Below are 20,201 nucleotides of genomic sequence, written 5' to 3'. Positions count from 1 at the left end.
GGAACGCATGAAGGTTAAAAAAAAAAAAAAAAAAACTTGAGCCTTTTAAAACCACTTAAACTTCTTGGCGCCAGCGCCTCCAGTCTTTTAAGAGGTTTAGAATGCCGATAGGCGAGACAGGGTTTATGATCATGTGACCGCTGTGATTGGCTGTCGTGGTGGTCACATGATTGGAAAGCTCCCAACCGCCGGAAACTGTGCTGGAAGTGCGCAGGGCGCAAACGAAACTATCGGCAAAGCGCTTTATGCATCAATTCGGCAAATCTGCGACTGCTTGGCGCCAAGACCCTCCCACCAAGAGGCCACATATTTGCGTGCAGCCGGGGTTAATACATCTTCAACATGTTCACTTGCTGCCCGATATATCCCACCCACTTTCAGGTGCTGTTGTAATAATATAATTGATGTTACTTTACCCGTTTGGTCAAAATTGTGTCTCTCTCACACACTAAAAAAACTGGTACAATGTGTGCCTTGTGTGCGCCTTTTTGCTTCATACGTACATTCCTAAACTTTGTCAAGAAATTTACATATATTGAGGGAGTTTTTACCTCCATTATAAGTTGTAGGCTCACATATACTAGGGGGAGGTCACACGGCACTTAATGAGAGCACAATGATACCATGGGTCCTAAATTATGTGGTGTTGGGATGCAGTTCCTGTTCCCATATAAACCTTTTTTTATGAGGATAGTCTGACCAATCAATGATTTCTATTCTACAATAAGGCGCGACTCAACCATTTAATAGCTATGGGTTTGCGAGTCATAAACTATTTATGAAGAATATTTTAGTATAGAGTGGTGAGTATTCTTCATTTAGTGTTCCCGATAAACAGTAAAGGAGTCCAGAGAGGTGATGAACATTGTGATCTCCTTGGCTCCAGAAATCTACTAGATCTGTATAGGATTCTGTAACCTTTTATGGCTTCCGATGGGCTTTTCCAATCTTTTGGCAACTTTGTAAATTCCTGGCAGGAAAGGAGTGCAGCAGGTATAATAAGTGAGATGACGAAATAATTTTACTTTTTGACCTCGGCAGTAATTAAAATTTGGCTGCAGAAATTTGCTACGTGTAGGAATCGGTCAGAGTTGGCATTTGGGTTAAGCATACCTTTTCATGATTTAAAGTGGTTGGTAAACCTTCACCCTTTATCTCTAGTAAAGTGACTGTCCTCAAGTGATACAGAGGTGAAACAAATCCTCCTATGCAAGTTGTACCTGTTTTACCTGCAGGCATTTGTCCTATACACCCTTGTAAAATTCAGAGATGAAAAGGATTTTTCAGACTCGCAAAGCAGGGGGCTGAGAGCTAAGCTCTGAGAACTGATTGGAGGGGAGGGACACACCCCTTTTCACACAGCACACCAGAATAGAGCTGAGGCATTCAATCACAGGCTGTGTGCTGGAAGTCCCTCTTCTGTTACCCGCTTTATGGAGATGTCCAATCACTTCTTGGTACATTTTCAGGACATAAAATATCCGTAATTGAAAATTGTCTATAAATACTCTTATTCTACTACCATTGGTTGGGTGTACAGGCATACCCCGCTTTAAGTACACTCGCGAGTAAGGACATACCCCCCGAGTGTATGTAAAGTGCCTTACAAGTACCGTACAGAAATTTTTCAGCCGCAGTAGAAAGAGCTGAAGCTTCGAGAGCATAGCCTGCCCTGTTCCAGTGTGCCCCTGACACCCCAAATACAGCCCCTGACACCCCAAATACAGCCCCTGACACCCCCACTACAGCTTCTGACACCCCAAATACAGCCCCTGACCCCCCTACTACACAAGTGAAAAAAGGTATTGTTTCACTTTAAGTACATTTTCGTTTTACATACATGCTCTGGTCCCATTGTGTACTTAAAGTGGGGTATGCCTGTATACTATTAACAAGATCCGTGTATTCTGTAGTGGTCAATCAAGTTCTTCCTGCCTTGTCTTAAAGTATAACTAAAGCCAAAATCTGTCTCTGCCCCCACTAAGGAAGATTCATCCTCTTTGTCCTGCTTACCATTATCATTGAAAGTAAATGAAAATGTTTCTCTGTACTGTGGACATTACTGTTCTGTCAAAGTGCTGTTCCATGTATTATCTCTTGTCTGCTCAGTGACCTGTCATCTGCAGATCTTGTGACTGTCGTTTTGCTATTTGTCTTGCAGAAGGTGGAGCTTCCGGACAGTCCGCGTTCTACATTCCTACTGGCGTTCAGCCCAGACAGGTGAGCCTCTTCCTCTTCTATTTTTATTCATGACAGATATACTGACGCCACCCTGCCCGCTGGCGGAGTGTCATCTACTTGCCAAAAATTGAGAATACTAGTTTGATTCTACCAACAGCAGTATTGCACACTCTGTTCACTTAAAGCTGAACTCTTGGCACAAAAATGTTCATTGAAATATAGCCACAGAGTATATAAATGCACTTTGTGTTCAACAAATGTCATTTTAGTATTGACATCATCGCTGTGCTGCGCATAGCTTGTGCAGAGTGCAGGTCCACCCACTACAGCAGGGATATGCAATTAGCGGACCTCCAGCTGTTGCAAAACTACAAGTCCCATCATGCCTCTGGCTCTGGGTGTCATGCTTGTGGCTGTAAGTCTTGCTATGCCTCATGAGACTTGTAGTTCTGCAACAGCTGGAGGTCCGCTAATTGCATATCTCTGCACTACAGGCTTCCTGCAGAAAACTACAGGAGGGGTGGAGACAAGACCATTCACCCTGCACAAGGACAGAGCAGCAGTGAGCGGTCTTTATTACAGGAAGTTCCTGCTCAGAGTAAGTTTCACTCTAGATTACTGCACAGATCTGGAAGGAATAAATATACATGCACCAAGAATCGAGGAAGAATACACACGACTTTTGTATTTAGACAGTATGTGCTTACCCTGGAGTATGTGAATTTTACCTATTAGTAAGCCTATTATAAGGCTTGCCTATAGGTACTGTAAATATCTCCTTAACGTGTGATGTTTAGGAGATATTTACTTTGGATGCAGCAGGTGACGTCACCGGCGCATGTGCTCTGAAGGAAGGGCATATCCGCGCTGTTCCTTCAAAACCATGTCGTAAATGGCGACTCCTGTGCTGGAGTCATGTCATCGCCAGGCTCGGCCATTCGTATTGCTGAAGTCTGCAAACCTGGAAAGAAAGCCAGATAAAGATATAAGCGCCTTCAGCGGTGACAGTGCGCCACTAAAGGGCGGTTTTCGGGTAAGTTTGTCATGTGCTAGTATGCATTACATACTAGCACATTATTGCTTAAAACTGTCCAGGGGGCGTTTTATTTTTATTTTATGCTGTTTACTACCGCTTTAACGTATTAAGAGCCCATTCACACCTTGGCGTTTTGTTGCCTGTAGCGCGACGCTCACAAACGCCAGAGGGACCAAAATACATTAAAGTCTATGGGGATGGTTCACATCTGAACGCTAATGCGCCTGACGCCCATCGCCTGTAGCCAAAAAAAGTTCCGGACCCTTTTTTGTCGCACGTATCGGGCGGTTTGGGCGTATTTGAGCGTTTCCATTTCCCATAGAAAGTAATGGAAACGCTCGATTCAATCGACTTGCGCGACAACGGGCGTTTGCTACGGGCGTTTCGTCGCTTTGATCAATAGAACTTGTCGCCCATGCAGAAGATTAAAAAAAAATCTAGCAACAAGTGATGAAAAGATGATAGTTTTTCCTATTGGCTAAAATAAAAAACGTCAAAGTACAAAAACGTTGGACAACGCTGTATGCAAACGCGCAAATAAGCATGAATACGCGCGACAAAACGCTGAACGACCGACGCTCAGGTGTGAATGCAGCCTAAGTGTGTTTTTTTTTTTTTTTTTTTTTTAAATCTACTGTATGTTTAATCTTAATCCAAAAGTTTTTTATATTTGTTACTACTTGAGTGACCTCGTCCTTGTCCTCCTCCCCAAATACGTTAAAAATTGTGCAACTTTCAGGTCGCACAAGTGTAAAAGGGGCATTTTTAAGGAGGATTTGCGGCTATGCCTTTTAGGCATTGCTCTTTCTCTTATTTAATATGGACAATCCATTTTTTTTTTTTTTTTTCCTTTCTTAAAACTCTTTAATTCAACCTTTTCTTCTAGAACGCTGTTGGCATCCACACACGTCAACCACAACATCTACATTACGGAAGTGAAGACTGGACGCTGTATACATTCTCTGGTGGGACATCGTCGTACCCCATGGTGTGTAACCTTTCACCCTACCATCCCAGGCCTCATTGCATCTGGTTGCCTTGATGGGGAAGTGAGAATATGGGATCTACATGTAAGTATGTTACAAATAGTACTGGTGATTATCTCTGTTCATAGATATCACAGGAACTATTTATTCAGCCAAAAGATTTGTAAAGTAATGCAGATGCTTTTGTGGTCAACCCCACCCTGCTGAGCTATATGTCTAGGAGACTGAGAATACATTCAAGAGCCTGTAAATCCACCCTTTCTCTTGGCCCTCTCCTTTCCGGTCTCAGACGATCGGAAGTTCTCCTTTCCTCCCAAAGTCTTCTGGGACATATGACGGGTTGCAGAAGATTTCGGGACCAGCCACAGCGCAGCTCTTGCATGCACAGTGGGCACCCGGCTGTTAAGCCACATGGATGACCATAGTAAAGATGCCGGCGCTGCCGAGGGAGGACACAGGGTGAAACTGTCTGGGGTCAGTGCACCGCTGTATCTTGGGATAGGTGAGTGGCTGTTAAGTCAGAAGCTACGTTTTTTTTGTAGCTGCTGACTTTTCATAAACACAAAATTGACAAACTGCGATTCAAGAAACCATTTCCATTAGATTAATTTACCTCATGGACACAGAGAAATACAGGGATTTCTTCAGAATAACAAAAGGTAGGAAACTCTAACAAAGTTTGCTAAAATGTACAAAGATCACCCAGAGGGGATTTTTTTTTTTTTTTTTTTCCCCCTCAACATTTTTCCTTAACAAAACTGGAGTTATTTGCATGTTCTTAAAGTGATTCTATAGGTTCGATTAAAAAAAAAACAAAAAAAAAACTGTCATACTTGCCTCCACTGTGCAGCTCGTTTTGCACCGTGGCCCCGAACATCCTCTTCTGGGGTCCCATGGAGGCTCTCTCGGCTCCACCCCGCATCAGATAACTACCTCTGGGAAGCGCTCTCCCAAGGGGGTTACCTTGCGGCGCACTCCGTATCTAGCATTCGGCGTACATAGCTACCAAATGCAGGACTCGGCACTGTCGCCCGCGTCATTGGATTTGATTGACAGCAGTGGGAGCCAATGGCTGCGCTGCCATCATTCTATCCAATAAAGAGCTGAGAACCTGCAGAGGGACAGCTGGGGGGTGGGACACTGCAAGGTGTTTTTTCAACTTAAAGGGGTTGTAAAGGAAAAACATTTTTTCCCTAAATAGCTTCCTTTACCTTAGTGCAGTCCTCCTTCACTTACCTCATCCTTCCATTTTGCTTTTAAATGTCCTTATTTCTTCTGAGAAATCCTCGCTTCCTATTCTAATGTCTGTAACTACACACAGTAATGCAAGGCTTTCTCCCTGGTGTGGAGAAAGCCTCTTAAGGGGGCGAGCAGGAGGGTCAGGACACCCACTAACACACAGCTCCTTTCTTCATCTGCAAAATAGAGTGTCCCGACTTGCCTGCTCGCCCTCTCCGCCCTCAAGAGGCTTTCTCCACACCAGGGAGCAAGCCTTGCATTACTGTGTGTAGTTAGACAGAAGAAGAGGAAGTGAGGATTTCTCAGAAGAAATAAGGACATTTAAAAGCAAAATGGAAGGATGAAGTAAGTGAAGGAGGACTGCACTAAGGTAAAGGAAGCTATTTAGGGAGAAAAAAATCCTTTACAACCCCTTTTAATGCATAGGATGCATTAGGGTGAAAACGCAAGGGTTTACAACCCCTTTTTAATAAGCAGGAAATGAGCTTTAAAACAATCCCTTACCTACCTTTGTAGCTTTAGGCATTGTGGAGCAAATCGGCCCAAAACTTCTCCAACTGAAGCGCTCTCGGCAGTTTGGCTATCCTTGTTTTCCCCAGAGTACCTGCTCTGTTTTTAGAAGGGTAGAAGCCTGCAAAGTTAATGCTAGGAGTGGGGGGGAGGGTGAGCTTGGTTTTTGAGTCATGGTTGGGGGAAGGTGGGATGGACAGCTTGGCTGACTTGGGGAAAGACTTCTGCCCTGAACTTTGAAGATGCATTATTGTATAGTGCCTGTGGCTACAGAAGTCCTTGAGCTTGTTTTAAAGCTCATTTGCTGATTTAGAATATATAAATATTTAAATGTGCATAGCTTGGCTGGCTGACGTTAAGTCTAATTCATGTGCATTTTGGTTGAGTTTGCACTGCCTTGAGTTGTTCATGCTTTGCTTTCAGTGCTGTCAGGTAATGTTTTTTATTAGGATTCAAGTAGAGCAAAATAGTCTCTGGCCTAGTTTTGTTCTTGCATTAAAACACTTTGCCGATAAGAGAATTACCTGTGAGTCGGCAGATTAATGATTTCCGTTGTGTGATAAATAAATGGAATATCTGGAAACGTATGCACAATTCCTCCATTGGTTTATCGCAATAGTGCAGGGCTAATCTACTTGATATCTGCACTTAGACCCCTTACATACTATTCGATTTTCTGCAGATTTTTGTCTTCAGATTTACCAAGACCATATAGTGCAAGGGCCTGCCTGATTTGCATACAAATTTAAACTCCTAAGGTTTGACCATATTATATGGTTTTGGTAAATCTGCAAAAAATCTAATAGTGTGTATGTCAAGGCAAAAAATGTGTGCATATTTCCCCATGTTCTATCCCTTTTAAAGACCTGTCCTGTTGTGGGCTGACAACACAAGCATGTTTGTGGAATGAGTGGTGTCAGCCCTCCCAGTGTCTTTTGCTTGGCCATTCCCACTCTTGGGTCTCTACAACATAAAGGCTAATTATTTTGTAGCCCAACGTGAGCAATGGGTAGGCTAAATAGCCCCTTTGGCTGGGTGCACACTTGTCCGACAAACGGTCCTACATTGGGAGCCTCATGTAGCATGACGTGTGAAAATCAATGTTTCCCTATGAGAGCTGTCTTAACTGGTCCTACACAAGTCGGTCCGACTTTGAAAATGCTCCCTGTACTACTTTTGGTCCTACATTGATCCTACTTCAGGCCCATTGAATATCATTGAAGTCGGACCAAAGTAGTATCCTGTTCATGAAAGTAGAATGGATGTAGGACCAATGTAGCAGAGCAAAGTAGGATGATAGTAGTGTAGTAGTGTGAACCCAGCCTTAAAGGTAATAAAGTCTGAGAAGGATGTGTAGGATGGCTCTAAATTTCCAGCAAGATAAAACGCGTTTTTTTTTTTTTTTTTTTTTTTTTTTGTGTGCATTTATCCAACAAAATGCTTCCAATGGTAAATTTTTAACTGACCAAAACATAGCAAATAAGAGAATTTCATTTTTATGGTTTACATGCTTTGTGGAGTTCTGTTGCCAAATTACATTCCTTCATTTTTTGTTGTCATCAGGGCGGCAGTGAGAGCTGGTTCACAGATAGTAACAACGCCATTGCATCCCTGGCCTTCCACCCCACAGTTCAGCTGCTGCTTATCGCCACTGCCAATGAAATCCATTTTTGGGATTGGAGTCGGCGAGAACCCTTTGCTGTAGTGAAGACGGCCAGTGAGATGGAACGTGTGCGGTAAGTTCCTTTTGTCAAGAGATCTGATGTGGTAAAATGTGGAGGGGGACAAACTTTTCTACTTGTCCAATCCTCCTGTGTGATTTAGGGTTTTCATGCTACTATCTATCTTTTAATAAGTGTTTTGTGCCCCCTTCACATGCACATGGATTACAGGCTGATTTACCAAATTTATATTTCTGTCCACCCAGCCTTGTAAAGTGATTAAAGGGGTGGTTCCCCTAAAAACTTTTAACATTGCATTTCCCACATTAATGACAATTAGAATCGGCTGGTTTTATTAACAAAAAAACGTCTGTACGTACTGTTTGCTATATGCGTTCTCACCGCCGCTTCCGGGTACGATGGTGGGGCTGGGCGTTCCTAATCGATGGACAGGCATCCGACCGACGCATACATCGCGTCACGAGATGCCGAAAGAAGCCGAACGTCGGTGCGCATGCGCCGTATAGAGCCGCACCGACGTTCGGCTTCTTTCGGCATCTCGTGACGCGATGTATGCGTCGGTCGGATGCCTGTCCATCAATTAGGAACGCCCAGCCCCACCATCGTACCCGGAAGCGGCGGTGAGAACGCATATAGCAAACAGTACGTACGGATGGTTTTTTAATAAAACCAGACGATTCTAATTGTCATTAATGTGGGAAATGCAATGTTAAAAGTTTATTTTTAGGGGAACCACCCCTTTAAAGTCACAAGTTTTTTTTATCTTAATGCGTTTTATGCATTAGGATAAAAAGCCTTCTTTGTGCGGCAGCCCCCTCTAATACTTATCGGAGCCCCATCTCTGTCCAGCGATGTCCATGAGTCCCTTGGCCATCCGGGACTCTCCCTCCTGACTGGCTGAGACACAGTGGTGCTATTGTCTCCCGCTGCTGTCATCAAAGTTAGCCAATCGGGAGAGAGGGGGCGGGGCCAAACCACAGCTCGGCTTGGGTGCCCCCATAGCAAACTGCTTGCTGTGGGGGCACTGAAGAGGAGGGAGGGGCCAGGAGCCAAGAAGAGGCACCAAGAGGAGAAGGATCTGGGCTTCTCTGTGCAAATCCACTGCACAGAGGAGGCAAGTATAACATGTTTCTTTTTTTTATATATATAAAAATAACAAAGACTTTACTATCACTTTAAGATTATCGCATCCCTGCCAGTCAGCACATCCAAGTGGATTATGTAGAATGAATACAGTTGTGTCTTCTCACCATCCCAAAATTGCTGTGTGGACAGTAAAAGATCCACAGAAGACTTATAAGATCATCTCTCTGCTCACTCTGTACTTTTCTGCTGTCGTTGTATTCCTTGGGTGACTACATACAAAACAAGTGATTGACTTGGTTCTGCCCCCTCCCTCCCGCAGTGTAGGTACTGCTTTGCAGTAGATTGCAGGTAGTTAACACAAGTTTCTGAATTTCACATAAAACATTTTAATGATGTATTTAATAACACAGAGCTGGAATTATTTGTCTTTTATATCTGTTTGTATTGCATTTCATGCAAGCCATGTTTGCATGGGCACAGCAGCCTGTTTAATAGAATGTGCTGCTGTGCATGCGTTTCCGCATGCACCTTTTTAAAAAAATGTGGTCGCAGGGAAATCGCAGAGTGTCTTTGACCATATGATTTCCCTGCGGTTCCCTCACCGGAAATCGTGCTATGTGCTGAGATGCATAGGGGTGCCATGCGGAATGAATGGCAGCCCTTCGCTTCTCATAAGAGCAGCGCAATTTGGGTGCGGGAATGGATGCGATTCCTGCCCCCTCAGTTACATGCAGAGGTGTGAACCTGAGAGAGACTTGCACTTCCGGAACTTTTTCCCAAGTCACTGCTTTGCTTCTAAATTGGAATGCAAAGATGTCACAAATGTGTTAAAACTTCGAGTGAACGCTAATAAAATGATTTCAAAAAAATTATTAGCATTTCTTGTATTTGATTACTTTGACGCAGAAAGCATCTATCGGCTCCACCCTCTGTCATTTTGCAGTGTAATACTAGAACTCCAAGCCATGGAAACGAGCAGTTAATGAAACCCAGCAACTTGGACTCGTGTCAGTGTTCACTGAGGCTCAAGAGAAATGAAATTTACTACGCAGCACATAAACCCACAGCGATCTGGGAGCAGTTGCTTTGTACTGAAATGTAGGAGGGAGAGATGAATTGCCAAATTTTAAGGGAGTGTAAAATTAGCAACATGTTTTATTGACTTTTTATAGCTTTACTCTTGTGAGCACATTTATTCAATATAGTTTAATCCATCTCATTTTAAAAAGGTTTTAAAGGATAACGGTTATGTGAAACTAGTTTTCAAGACTGAAGCTACAGCGAGTAATAAATAAAATGCATTTGGAAACCATGGCCCAGATTTAAGAAGCAATTGTGCCCGTGTAACCATAAGTTACACGGCGCAATTGCTTACTTGCTCCGGTGTAACGAGTGCTCCTGATTCAGGAACCTCGTTACACCGACTGCAGCCTAAAATCTGCGCGGCATAAGGCACTTATGCCTCGCAGATTTTAGGCTGCATTCTTGTGCTTGCCGCTAGGGGGCGCTCCCATTGTGATCAGCGTGTAGTATGCAAATTGCATACTACCACTGATTCACAAGCTTGCGCGGGCCCCGCGCAAGCCAGGTACGGAGTTTCCGTACGGCAACTTTAGCGCAAGGTTGCCCCTTCTAATAGTAGGGGCAGCCAATGCTAAAGTATAGCCGGCCTTCCCACGCTGTGAAATTTGAATTTCACGGCGTTTGCGTAAGTGATTCGTGAATGGCGCTGGACGCCGTTCACTTTGAAGCAAATGACGTCCTTGCAACGTCATTTACAGCAATGCACGTCGGGAAAGCGCGCATAATTTAAATGATTCCCGCCCCGGCGCGCCCTCGCAGTTCAAAATCGTTGCCCTGCTCCCCCGCAAATATAGCGCAAGCTATGCTGAATCTGGGCCCATGTATTTTCAAAAGGCAGTGCCTGACCTATACGGGTTAGGTCAAGGCTTGGCAAGCCCCAGGCGCCAGGTCGCCATGGCATCCTGGTGTCTGGGCTGCATTGTAGCAGTCTTGCCTGGACTTTCCAACCCTGGGTGTGCAGACTAAGTGGTCAGGCTGGCCTGCTGGAGGGGCGATATAAGGCATATGTTTGCAGAGGAATTGGCGCCCTTCTATCGTGGGCGGGGCTGCGACAAGCCGTCACAGGACAGAGGGCTTCCCTTGCCTGCTCTCGCTGCCTGCCCGTCTCCAACTCCTTTTCAGTTTGACAGCTTGGTCGCAGTTGAAGATGTTGCGGGCTTGATCTGGCTCCCTTTCCATACTGCCGGGGAGTTTTGTCTTTGCGTTTTCTTGAGTTTCTATTGAATCCATTCATACTATACTCAAATCTATGGCTTTGAAGTAGACTTATAGGCAAGATATTTTTTTACTTCATTTTGGATAGAGTAATGGAGGGTTATAACCCCTGTTGGCTTACTTATATTATTGTAGCCATCTGTTCAATCAGGTTAGGGAGTCTTAAAACAAGACCTTTCTGATGAGACAAAGAGTCCAAATCGATAAAGGTCTAATTGCAATTTATTCCATACACTGCAGTGGAGAAATACAATACACAGTTCTCGGCTACTATGACGCGAGTAAAGTAAGTGTTTCTGAGGTTACAACTACAGGCTGTACAATTGGAGCCCATGAGATATGGGTGTGTTTTAAGTGTATACTAGGCGTGATCTAAGTGTGAGCGCATGTTTAATCCAATCAGAATTCATATGTTTGTAGCAAGCAAACAGTTAAATGGGTGACTAATAGAAAGTGAAAATGGAAACGTAGACCGCCATGACAGTTCTAGCGCAAACTGGTTCGATAAGACAATGCAGAGTAGGGGCAGAGTAGACTGTTGCCTTTATGCCATTAGAACTGGTGTCCCCATTGGAAGATTTCCCCTTCTATTACTTTTCTCTGGGAAAACCCAAAATTTGGGATTTACTTTTACTTACACTTTTGATTAAAATGGTAAACAGGACAAATAGAGAGAATGAATCTCCCTAACGGGGGCGCAGACGGCAAAAAAACTGACAGGTGTTTTAATCCAGTGGTTCTCAACCTCAGTCCTCAAGTACCCCCAACTGGCCATGTTTTCAGGTTTTCCTTTACATCGATATCAATGACATGGTATTGATAAGAGCTATTTTATCTAAGGGAACATGGCCCCATTGGGGGTACTTGAGGACTGAGGTTGAGAACCACTGGTCTAATCCCTCTCTCCTCAATCCAAAGCTAAAGAAAACTTTTTTGTATTTTTTAGTTATACTTTTTTACTTTTACATCAGGTGAGGATGACTATTCCAAACATGGACACTTGGAAGTTAACAGTGTTTCTGTACTTTCGTGAACTTTGTGTCCTTTTTTATGCATTTGTTCCTGATGGAGAGGTGGTAGCACACTAAATATAGGCTTTGCAGTCCATGCCTGTGCTTTATACTTCCATGTGATTTCAGATGTACTTCATTTGTCCCCATTTCTTTGCAGCTTGTCACAGCATGTAACTTTCATTGCGCTGCCTTTTTGGCTTGTTTTCTGCATTCATACTGACTGTAAGGCAGATCACTTTATTATCTGTCGCTAGACGCTGTCACACATTCTGGGTTGTCACTTTTGGAAGAATGGCCTCATTGTGTCTGTGGTAAAATGATTGTGAGGAATCAAGTGTGCTGTGTAACATCACACTATTATTGGGAGCCTAGAAGCTGCAGAAGGTATGGAATCAACCAGTGTTTAACCACTTCAATACCGGGCACTTTTACCCCCTTCCTGACCAGGTTAATTTATCAGCTTTCAGCACTGGCACAATTTGAGTGACAATTGCGCGGTCATGCAACCCTGTACCCAAACAACATTTTTATCACTTTGTTCACACTACTAGAGCTAAATAAACAAAAAATGACGGAAAATTTGGGGAAAAAAAACACGTTTTACTTTGTTTTTGTCAAAGTTTTTTCAAATACATTTTCTTCAAAAATTTAGGCCAAAATGTGTTTTGCTACATGTCTTTGGTGAAAATAACTGAAATCGGTGTATATTTAGTTTGTAGGAAAGTTGGAGTACAGACTATGGTATTATACACTATATTGCCAAAAGTATTGTGACGCCGTCCTACATGCACATAAACTTCAATGGCGTCATAGTCCGTAGGGTTCAATATTGAGTTGGCCCACCCTTTGCAGCTAGAACGGCTTCAACTCTTCTGGGAAGGCTGTCCACAAGGTTTAGGAGTGTCTATGGGAATGTTTGACCATTCTTCAAGAAGCACATTTAGAGGTCAGGCACTGTTGAACGAGAAGGCTTGGCTCGCAGTCTCCGCTCTAATTCATCCCAAGGGTGTTCTATTGGGTTGAGGTCAGGTCAATCAAGTTGCTCAACCCCAAACTCGCTCATCCATGTCTCTTATGGACCTTGCTTTGAGCACTGGTGCGCAGTCATGTTGGCACAGGAAGGGTTCATACCCAAACTGTTCCCACAAAGTTGGGAACATGAAATTGCCCAAAATGTCTTGGTATACCGACAACTTTAAGCCTAGTGGTCACCCAGGCCGTTTAAAAAAAGGGTGAACCCTCCCAGTATGGACACACGGTAAGAAATACCTGGAAGAGGTTCTAAGCCTTCCCTCACCTAAAGATTTACAGTAAAGTTTTTACTGTTAAAAAAAAAAAAAAAAGTTACTTTACCTGGCAAGTAGGTTGTTGCTGTCTGTTATAATATGTAATACTTTACTGATGAATGGCTGAGCGCAAATATCATGTTAAACCAACAAGAAATGGCTGCCTGGGTAATTTCTTTCTAATGCTCTTGTGTTTATCTCCTAGATTGGTACGATTTGATCCCCTTGGGCATTATCTTCTTACTGCTATTGTAAACCCGTCTAACCAGCAGGTAAGACCGTAAATATAACTCGGATGTAAATGTAATCCCAAAGATAAGTCTATTGCCTAATGCAAATTGCAAGGGTTTCTCAATAGAAAGGTTTTATTACATTTACTGCAAAGAACATTTACATCTTTGTGAACCTGTTAGTTGCAGCATTGATCAGATTTTATCTTCTGTGTCATGAAGTCTTTAACGCCATTAAAAAATAACCCTTATAAATGGGAGCATAAAGTAGGTTCTTGGGAGGCAGTGCATTAAACCGCAGTACCTCCTATGCTAGTTGGTCCAGTCAGATGCTTAGTGGACCTGAGCTCAAAAAGCAAAGATTTATGTTGTATGGAAAGTTTGGAAATTTTACTCGTAGCACGACAGTACCTTGATAAATATACGTTTAGGAGATTACAGGAATTCCAGGCAAAATGTACGTCAGCATTGTAAAATCATTTTAAAACACTGTTGCCTCAAACTGCTAGTTGATAATTGTGATGCCACTACTGTGCTACTCTCCTGGCTGGAGAGGAAGCTGTTCTTAAAGACCCGCAGTGCATGCAACTCCCTGCTTCAATAAATCTGTGGAACTGTGCTTCTTTGACCTCTATTGCTCTCGGATGTAATTTAAGTTTTACTCAGAAGGCCTCTGTGTTATTGAGTAAATAGATATGATGCTCTTGTTGGCAAATGAAGCAGTAACCACTGGGCAGGGCAGCCATCACATAATGCACAAAAGCTGCTTCTTGTCTTCTCTCGGCCACATTTAGCGGGTTGCATTCTGTACTCCACACACAATTGTTGATTATTTTTTTTTTTTCTCTTTCAGAGTGATGAGGAGTCTGAGATTTCCCTGGACAGCGCGGAGATCCCCATCTACCGCCAGCGATCGCTACTACCGACTCAGCCGGTACGACGTACCCCATTGCTCCACAACTTCCTGCACATGCTGTCATCCCGCTCCTCTGGAACACAAGCTGGAGAGCAGCCTCCTGTACAAGACTCGGCCACACCTTCACCACCTCCTCCCCCTCCACCCCCTCCACCCGCAACAGAGAGCAACCAAAGGCTCTTATATTCTCGCATGCGGGAGCGGGCCCCCGGGGTCAGTGCTCCATGCTGCCAAGACCCCAATATGCTGTGCCTATGCATCCGTTGCTCTAGTGCACGGCTGTCTTCGCCTCTGTTCCCCCACCCCGAAGCGCCTGGTGCTCCCTCTACTTCTTCAGGGTTGACCTCCACTTCCTATTCGCCAGTACAGAGTGACCCCCAGCATTCTCTGGAACGTCAGCAGCACCAGTCATCTGCCCAGCATGACCACGGACTTTTAAGCCGACCTTCTGCCTTTAGCAGTGTACACAGTAGTACAGCCGGTAACACACTGCGCAATCTGAGCCTGGGACCTACACGCCGCTCCCTTACAGGGCAGCTGTCCCGCTACCAGCAGCCTTCAACAGAGATGGCTGGTTCTGAGTGGACTCGCACTGTACTAAACATGGGATCTAGGCCGGAAACGGAACCCATGCCTCCTCCCAGAACAAGTGCTGCATCTGTAGGTTTTTTGTCTGTCTTGCGCCAGCAGGAAGGAGAGTCCTCATCTGTATATACTTCAGCCACCGAAGGAAGAGGATTCTCCAGCACAGAGCAGGAGGGCTCAGGAGCTCCGCCACCTGTCCACCCCACCTCTGCCCGAACGGATCTGCAGTGTGATCTTAGGCGTTTTTTCCTGGAATATGATAGGCTACATGAGCTTGAACCCGGGGCATCAGGCACATCACAGGGACAGGCTCATGAGATGCTCAATAATAACCTAGAGCCTGAACAGCCGGGCACCTCCCACCAGCCAAACCAGGCACACAGTGGCGAGAGCAGCTCCAACCAGCCCAGAGGACACTTGAATCGCTGTCGTGCATGCCACAACCTGCTCACCTTCAACAATGACACGCTGCGCTGGGAAAGGACACCACCAGCTTATCCTGAAGCATCAGGCACATCATCCTGGCAAACTCCACCAGTCCCTTCGCCCAGTTCTTTCCAAGCTGGCCTGACAGCTGGCAGCACAGAGCAGCCTGTGGCATCAGGGGTGGATAGAACAGACATAGGAAGTGTGCCAGGTGCAAGTGCCCGTTTGGAACCAGGGACATCACAGGAAGAGAGAACAGTGGGTGTAGTGTATAACCCTGAGACTGGACACTGGGAACGGGTCTACAGTCAGCCTGCTACAGTCACCAGAGCGCCGAATGTACCCCAAGAAGCCTTACCGCAGGATCTGCCAGAGGAGAGCACAGAAGAGGATTCTTTAAGGAGGTAAGAAATGGCACAGAACATGCAAAAAAAAATATTCTTCTGTAATGTTAAGCAGTCCGAGCAAAGCTTTTGTTGATCTTTTATTCTCACTGGAAGGCTGATTATATTATGCCCTGTCAGCAATCCGACCAGGTTTGATGGATGTTATTGTACTTATGAATATTTCAACCAATGCATGATCCCTTTTTTCAATCAAAATATAATTTTTGTCCACTCTTCATAGTCCTAGTTAAAGGATAAGTTCACTTTTGGGAGCATGATGCACATTTCACTAATATTTAGGGTGTAAAATGTAACCTGCTCCAGCAGTTTTTGTGGGCAGGATCAGGTTCCATGGCAGCAAATGTCCGCAGATACGTGTCTACGGACATCCGCCGCTCCATAGGGGAGACTGGAGGGTCCGCTGTGGTGAAAAAATAACATCAATTATACAGTCTGTTTCTAGCACTAAAGTAGGGCTACACTTTTATACCTCAATGCCTTCACAGCATTAAGGCAAAAAAGTCTTAGCAATGTTATAATTCTTTCTGCCCCCAGATACTTCCCCGATGTCATTTTGTCATGGACACCGGGTCCAGGATTAATCGGCACAGCTCCCTGAACTTTCAGTATCCTTAACAAACTTCTGGAAGAAGTGTGCAGGGGCGTGGCTAGCCCAGCTGTGTATGTCTATGGATGCACTCAGCTTGGGGAGGTGTCTCCTTTAGTACAGGGCTTGCTAAGGAGACACCAGCAAACGGAGCTAGGGACAGTGGCCTTGGGACACCCAGCTACAGAAAGAAAGACATTTGAGAAGAAGTGGACTACACTCAGTAGGTAAGTGTGGACCTCCTCTTCTGGAAAAAAAGGTTTAATATTTTGTCGCAAATCCTTTGCGTATTATCACCTAATTTGTTCTGTCGATGGGTGGCACGATGTACCAAACCTTAGACATTTTTAGGTAGATTCACGTAGGGGCGCGCAATTTTAAGGCGGCGTAGCCTAGCGTGTTTACACTACGCCGCCTTAAGAGAGGCAAGTACTGTATTCTCAAAGTACTAGCCTCCTTACTTAGGGAGGCGTAGCGTAAATGCGTCGGGCGTAAGGGTGCCTAATTCAAATGTGTTGGAGCGGGGCGTGTTTATGGTAATGAGGCTTGACCTCACGTTTTTACTTTTTTTTTTTTTTTTTTTTACTGCGCATGTGCCGGGCGACTACATTTCCCAGTGTGCATTGCGGCTAAGTAGACCGTACGGGCCTATTGATTTCGACGTGGACGTTAATCCCGATTCGCGGACGACTTGCGCAAACAACGTAAAAAATTTGAATCTCGCGGTGGGAACGGCGGCCATACTTTAACATTGTTATTCCACCGAATAGATGGAATAACTTTAGGCCTGCTAATGCCTTACAGAAACGGCGTAAATCGACTGCGGCGGCCAGGCGTACGTTCGTGAATCGGCGTATCAACTCAATTACATATTCTACGCCGACCGCAATGGAAGCGCCACCTAGCGGCCATCCAAAATATTGCAATCTAAGATAGGACGGCGCAAGCCGTCCTATCTTAGATATGTTTAAGCGTATCTCTGTTTGAGCATACGCTTAAACATACGTCAGCGTAGATTCTGAGTTGGGTCAGTAGATAAGTCGGCCTAACTCTACCTGAATCTACCTATTTGTGTTTAAAGGATAGATTCTCCTTTAGTAACGTTACTTATATTTGGGGTGTAATAGGTAACGCGTTACTAAATCACCTGCCGCCACCCCTGATCCGATCCCCTATTGTGACAGCGGGTGGCCAATCCTCTCCCCGCACACACTGTTAAAATTAAGAAAACGGCAAGTCTGTGTGGGGCTCCGCCCACCTGGCCATGTCATTTATTTAGAGTTCTGTAATTGATCTAGAACTACCCTCAGCCATTGTGGCTGACAGCTTGTAGTTCTCAATTAACTTTGAGGGTGGTGGTGAGCTCTCTCGTAGTTCATTGATCTGAGTGCCACTTAAGGGCTCTTTCACACAGAGCGGACCGTTTTTGTGTCTGCTCCGTGTGTCCGCAAAAGCTCAGCGGGGATCATCCGTAATCCCCGCTGAGCTGTCGGCGGATAGGGCGGTCCCCGCACACAGTGCAGAGACCGCCCTGTCTCTGCTCCGCTCTCCCCTATGGGGAATCGGATGCAGACGGACCGTCTGCCCGTCTGCATCCGATCCGCCGGACGAAAGAAAAATAGTGTTTTCTTCCGTCTGCAAAAGCGGATCCCGACGGACGCGGATGGTCGTGGACGTTAGCGGATGCTCCATCCGCTAACGGACGCGATCCCATAGGGAACCATTACAAGTCCGTAAACGGACTTGTAATGGAGGGACGAACGGAGCGGACGTGTGTAAGGGGCCTAAGAGGTACGGACCGACAGCTCTATTGACAGCCTGCAGGACCCTGGCATTGCACCCAAAGACTTCCGCCCTAAAAATAAATGTAACATCTATTTAGCCAGTCTGCTTAAACAGGGCTTTTTCCCCACACTTCTCTCACTTCCAGCAGCTAAATGGAGTTAAAGGCAAGTATGCTCTGCTGGGGCCAGGGCATTAAATGTGTACCTGTTCAGTTTAAGAATGCCCCCCCTACACAGATAAAAATGGAAGATAATTATGGTGATTTGCATCTTCCAGTTACTTTAGCATGTATTCAGTACCTGGTATGTTTAAATAAAAATGAGTATTAAATTTGGTTACTATTCTGTCATAATCAGAATTCTGTTTTTCCACTTGGTGGCGCTGGTGGCCTGCACAGTAATGCTGTAGAAGCTTATAGGAGCTCTGAGCCTACATGTACTCGGTATTTGAACAGACACTAAATAGCGCAGAGACGCTCTCAGGTGACACAGCCATCTTGTATTCTCAGCCTGCACGCCTCACTGACTTCATACGTTTTCAGAAAACGAAGCAAATATATTCCAGCATTATGGCAAATTATTTTTTTATATGGCAGACTGATGCCTCATCCATTATTTGTATAAAGTGTATCACTGAATGAGATCACGGATCTGTCTTTTTTGTTGTTGCATGTACCCTTCAAATCCAAAAATACAACTAGTAATGGTCTAGGATGGTTATCAATAAGTTTAAACACTAAATTCTACAATGATGCTTCTCTTTCTTGTGGCAATCTTCTTTTATTAATGCAGAAGTCGGTCTTCTATCAGTTGTGATTTATTGGGGGGGGGGGGGGGGTGGTCAGATACTAACACCTGCATTTCCTTTTTTTTTTTTTTTTCCCTTTTTCCTTGCTTTTCTTTCTGCCTGCACTGTCAGCAGCTGATGTTGTGCACACTTTTATTTTTAAAGATGAGGCTCAGGATTCTTTTTTTTTTTTTTTTTTTTTATGCCTAGTGAGTCTCTGACTTAAAGCAAATATGAATATGAGTTCAGACTTTTTAGATTGCCCTGGTTGCATTATTGTACTACCGGGTTTCCCCGAAAGTAAGACCTAGCGATATTTTCCAAGAGGGCTGCAATATAAGCCCTACCCCGAAAATAAGCCCTAGTTTAGAATGCTTGTAAAATCCTATAATCCACTCTATTACAGTAATATATAATATACAATGTGTGTGTTTCTGTAATATAATTGTGGAGAAGAGAGCCCTGGCGGGTCACAGAAGCTCAGAGTGGCCCTATAATGAAGGTATTTGGCACAATTTTTTTACAGAAACGCACACATTGTACATTATGTAATACTGTAATGGAGTGGATTATAGGATTTTACAGGCATTTTAACTTGGTTCACTCTGGGGATTCCTGACAGAGAGAGAGGGGGAGAGAAAAGACAGCACATTACATGGTAAGACCTACCCCGAAAAATAAGCCCTACTGTGTCTTTTGTTGCCAAAATTAATATAAGACCCAGGCTTATTTTCGGGGAAACACGGTAGGTCAATAATGACAGGGTGAGGATACTTTTTTAAAACAAGCTGGCAATGGAATCTTCCAGATCAAATCTATACATCCATCCAGATAGAGATGGATAGAAGTGTCAATAAACCCACATTAAAAACTGGTTGATCCTGCTGTCCTCTATCTCCCCCCCTTCTGTCTGTGTCCCCAATGCAGTTGGGGATTTTGCAGAGCCGTGTTGGCAGCTCTGCACATGCTCGGTTTTCAGTTTATTTTCTACCCTGAGCATTTCCACCCTATCGCATCTAAGCAGTACGTGTGACTATAGAGTCACATATGTAGGCTTGGGCACAATGCTAGCTGACAGCCCACTCCCTCCATGCCCACGAACCAGCTAAACACAATGAGAGTGGAATTTTACATCTTGAAGGAGGCTTCACTTCCTTGTTGTT

The 20,201-nt window shown here is 44.5% G+C and overlaps 1 protein-coding gene across 5 annotated transcripts in view; it reads left to right on the top strand.

Moving 5' to 3' along the window:
• The window catches only part of AMBRA1 (autophagy and beclin 1 regulator 1), a 145,747-nt gene that overhangs the window by 25,637 nt on the left and 99,909 nt on the right, over nucleotides 1–20,201 (top strand). For all 5 annotated transcript variants that reach the window (XM_040328190.1, XM_040328189.1, XM_040328191.1 and 2 more), the window contains exons 3-7: nucleotides 2,162–2,220; nucleotides 4,104–4,287; nucleotides 7,516–7,688; nucleotides 13,523–13,589; nucleotides 14,401–15,878. In XM_040328190.1, coding sequence (XP_040184124.1) covers nucleotides 2,162–2,220; nucleotides 4,104–4,287; nucleotides 7,516–7,688; nucleotides 13,523–13,589; nucleotides 14,401–15,878 — 1,961 coding nt within the window. The remainder of the gene's footprint in view (nucleotides 1–2,161; nucleotides 2,221–4,103; nucleotides 4,288–7,515; nucleotides 7,689–13,522; nucleotides 13,590–14,400; nucleotides 15,879–20,201) is intronic.

This window comes from Rana temporaria, chromosome 11 (genome assembly GCF_905171775.1).
Source record: "Rana temporaria chromosome 11, aRanTem1.1, whole genome shotgun sequence".
Classification (NCBI taxonomy): Eukaryota; Metazoa; Chordata; class Amphibia; order Anura; family Ranidae; genus Rana; species Rana temporaria.
The sequence above is the reverse complement of the archived record's forward strand: the minus strand, read 5'-3'. Positions and strand labels throughout refer to the sequence as shown.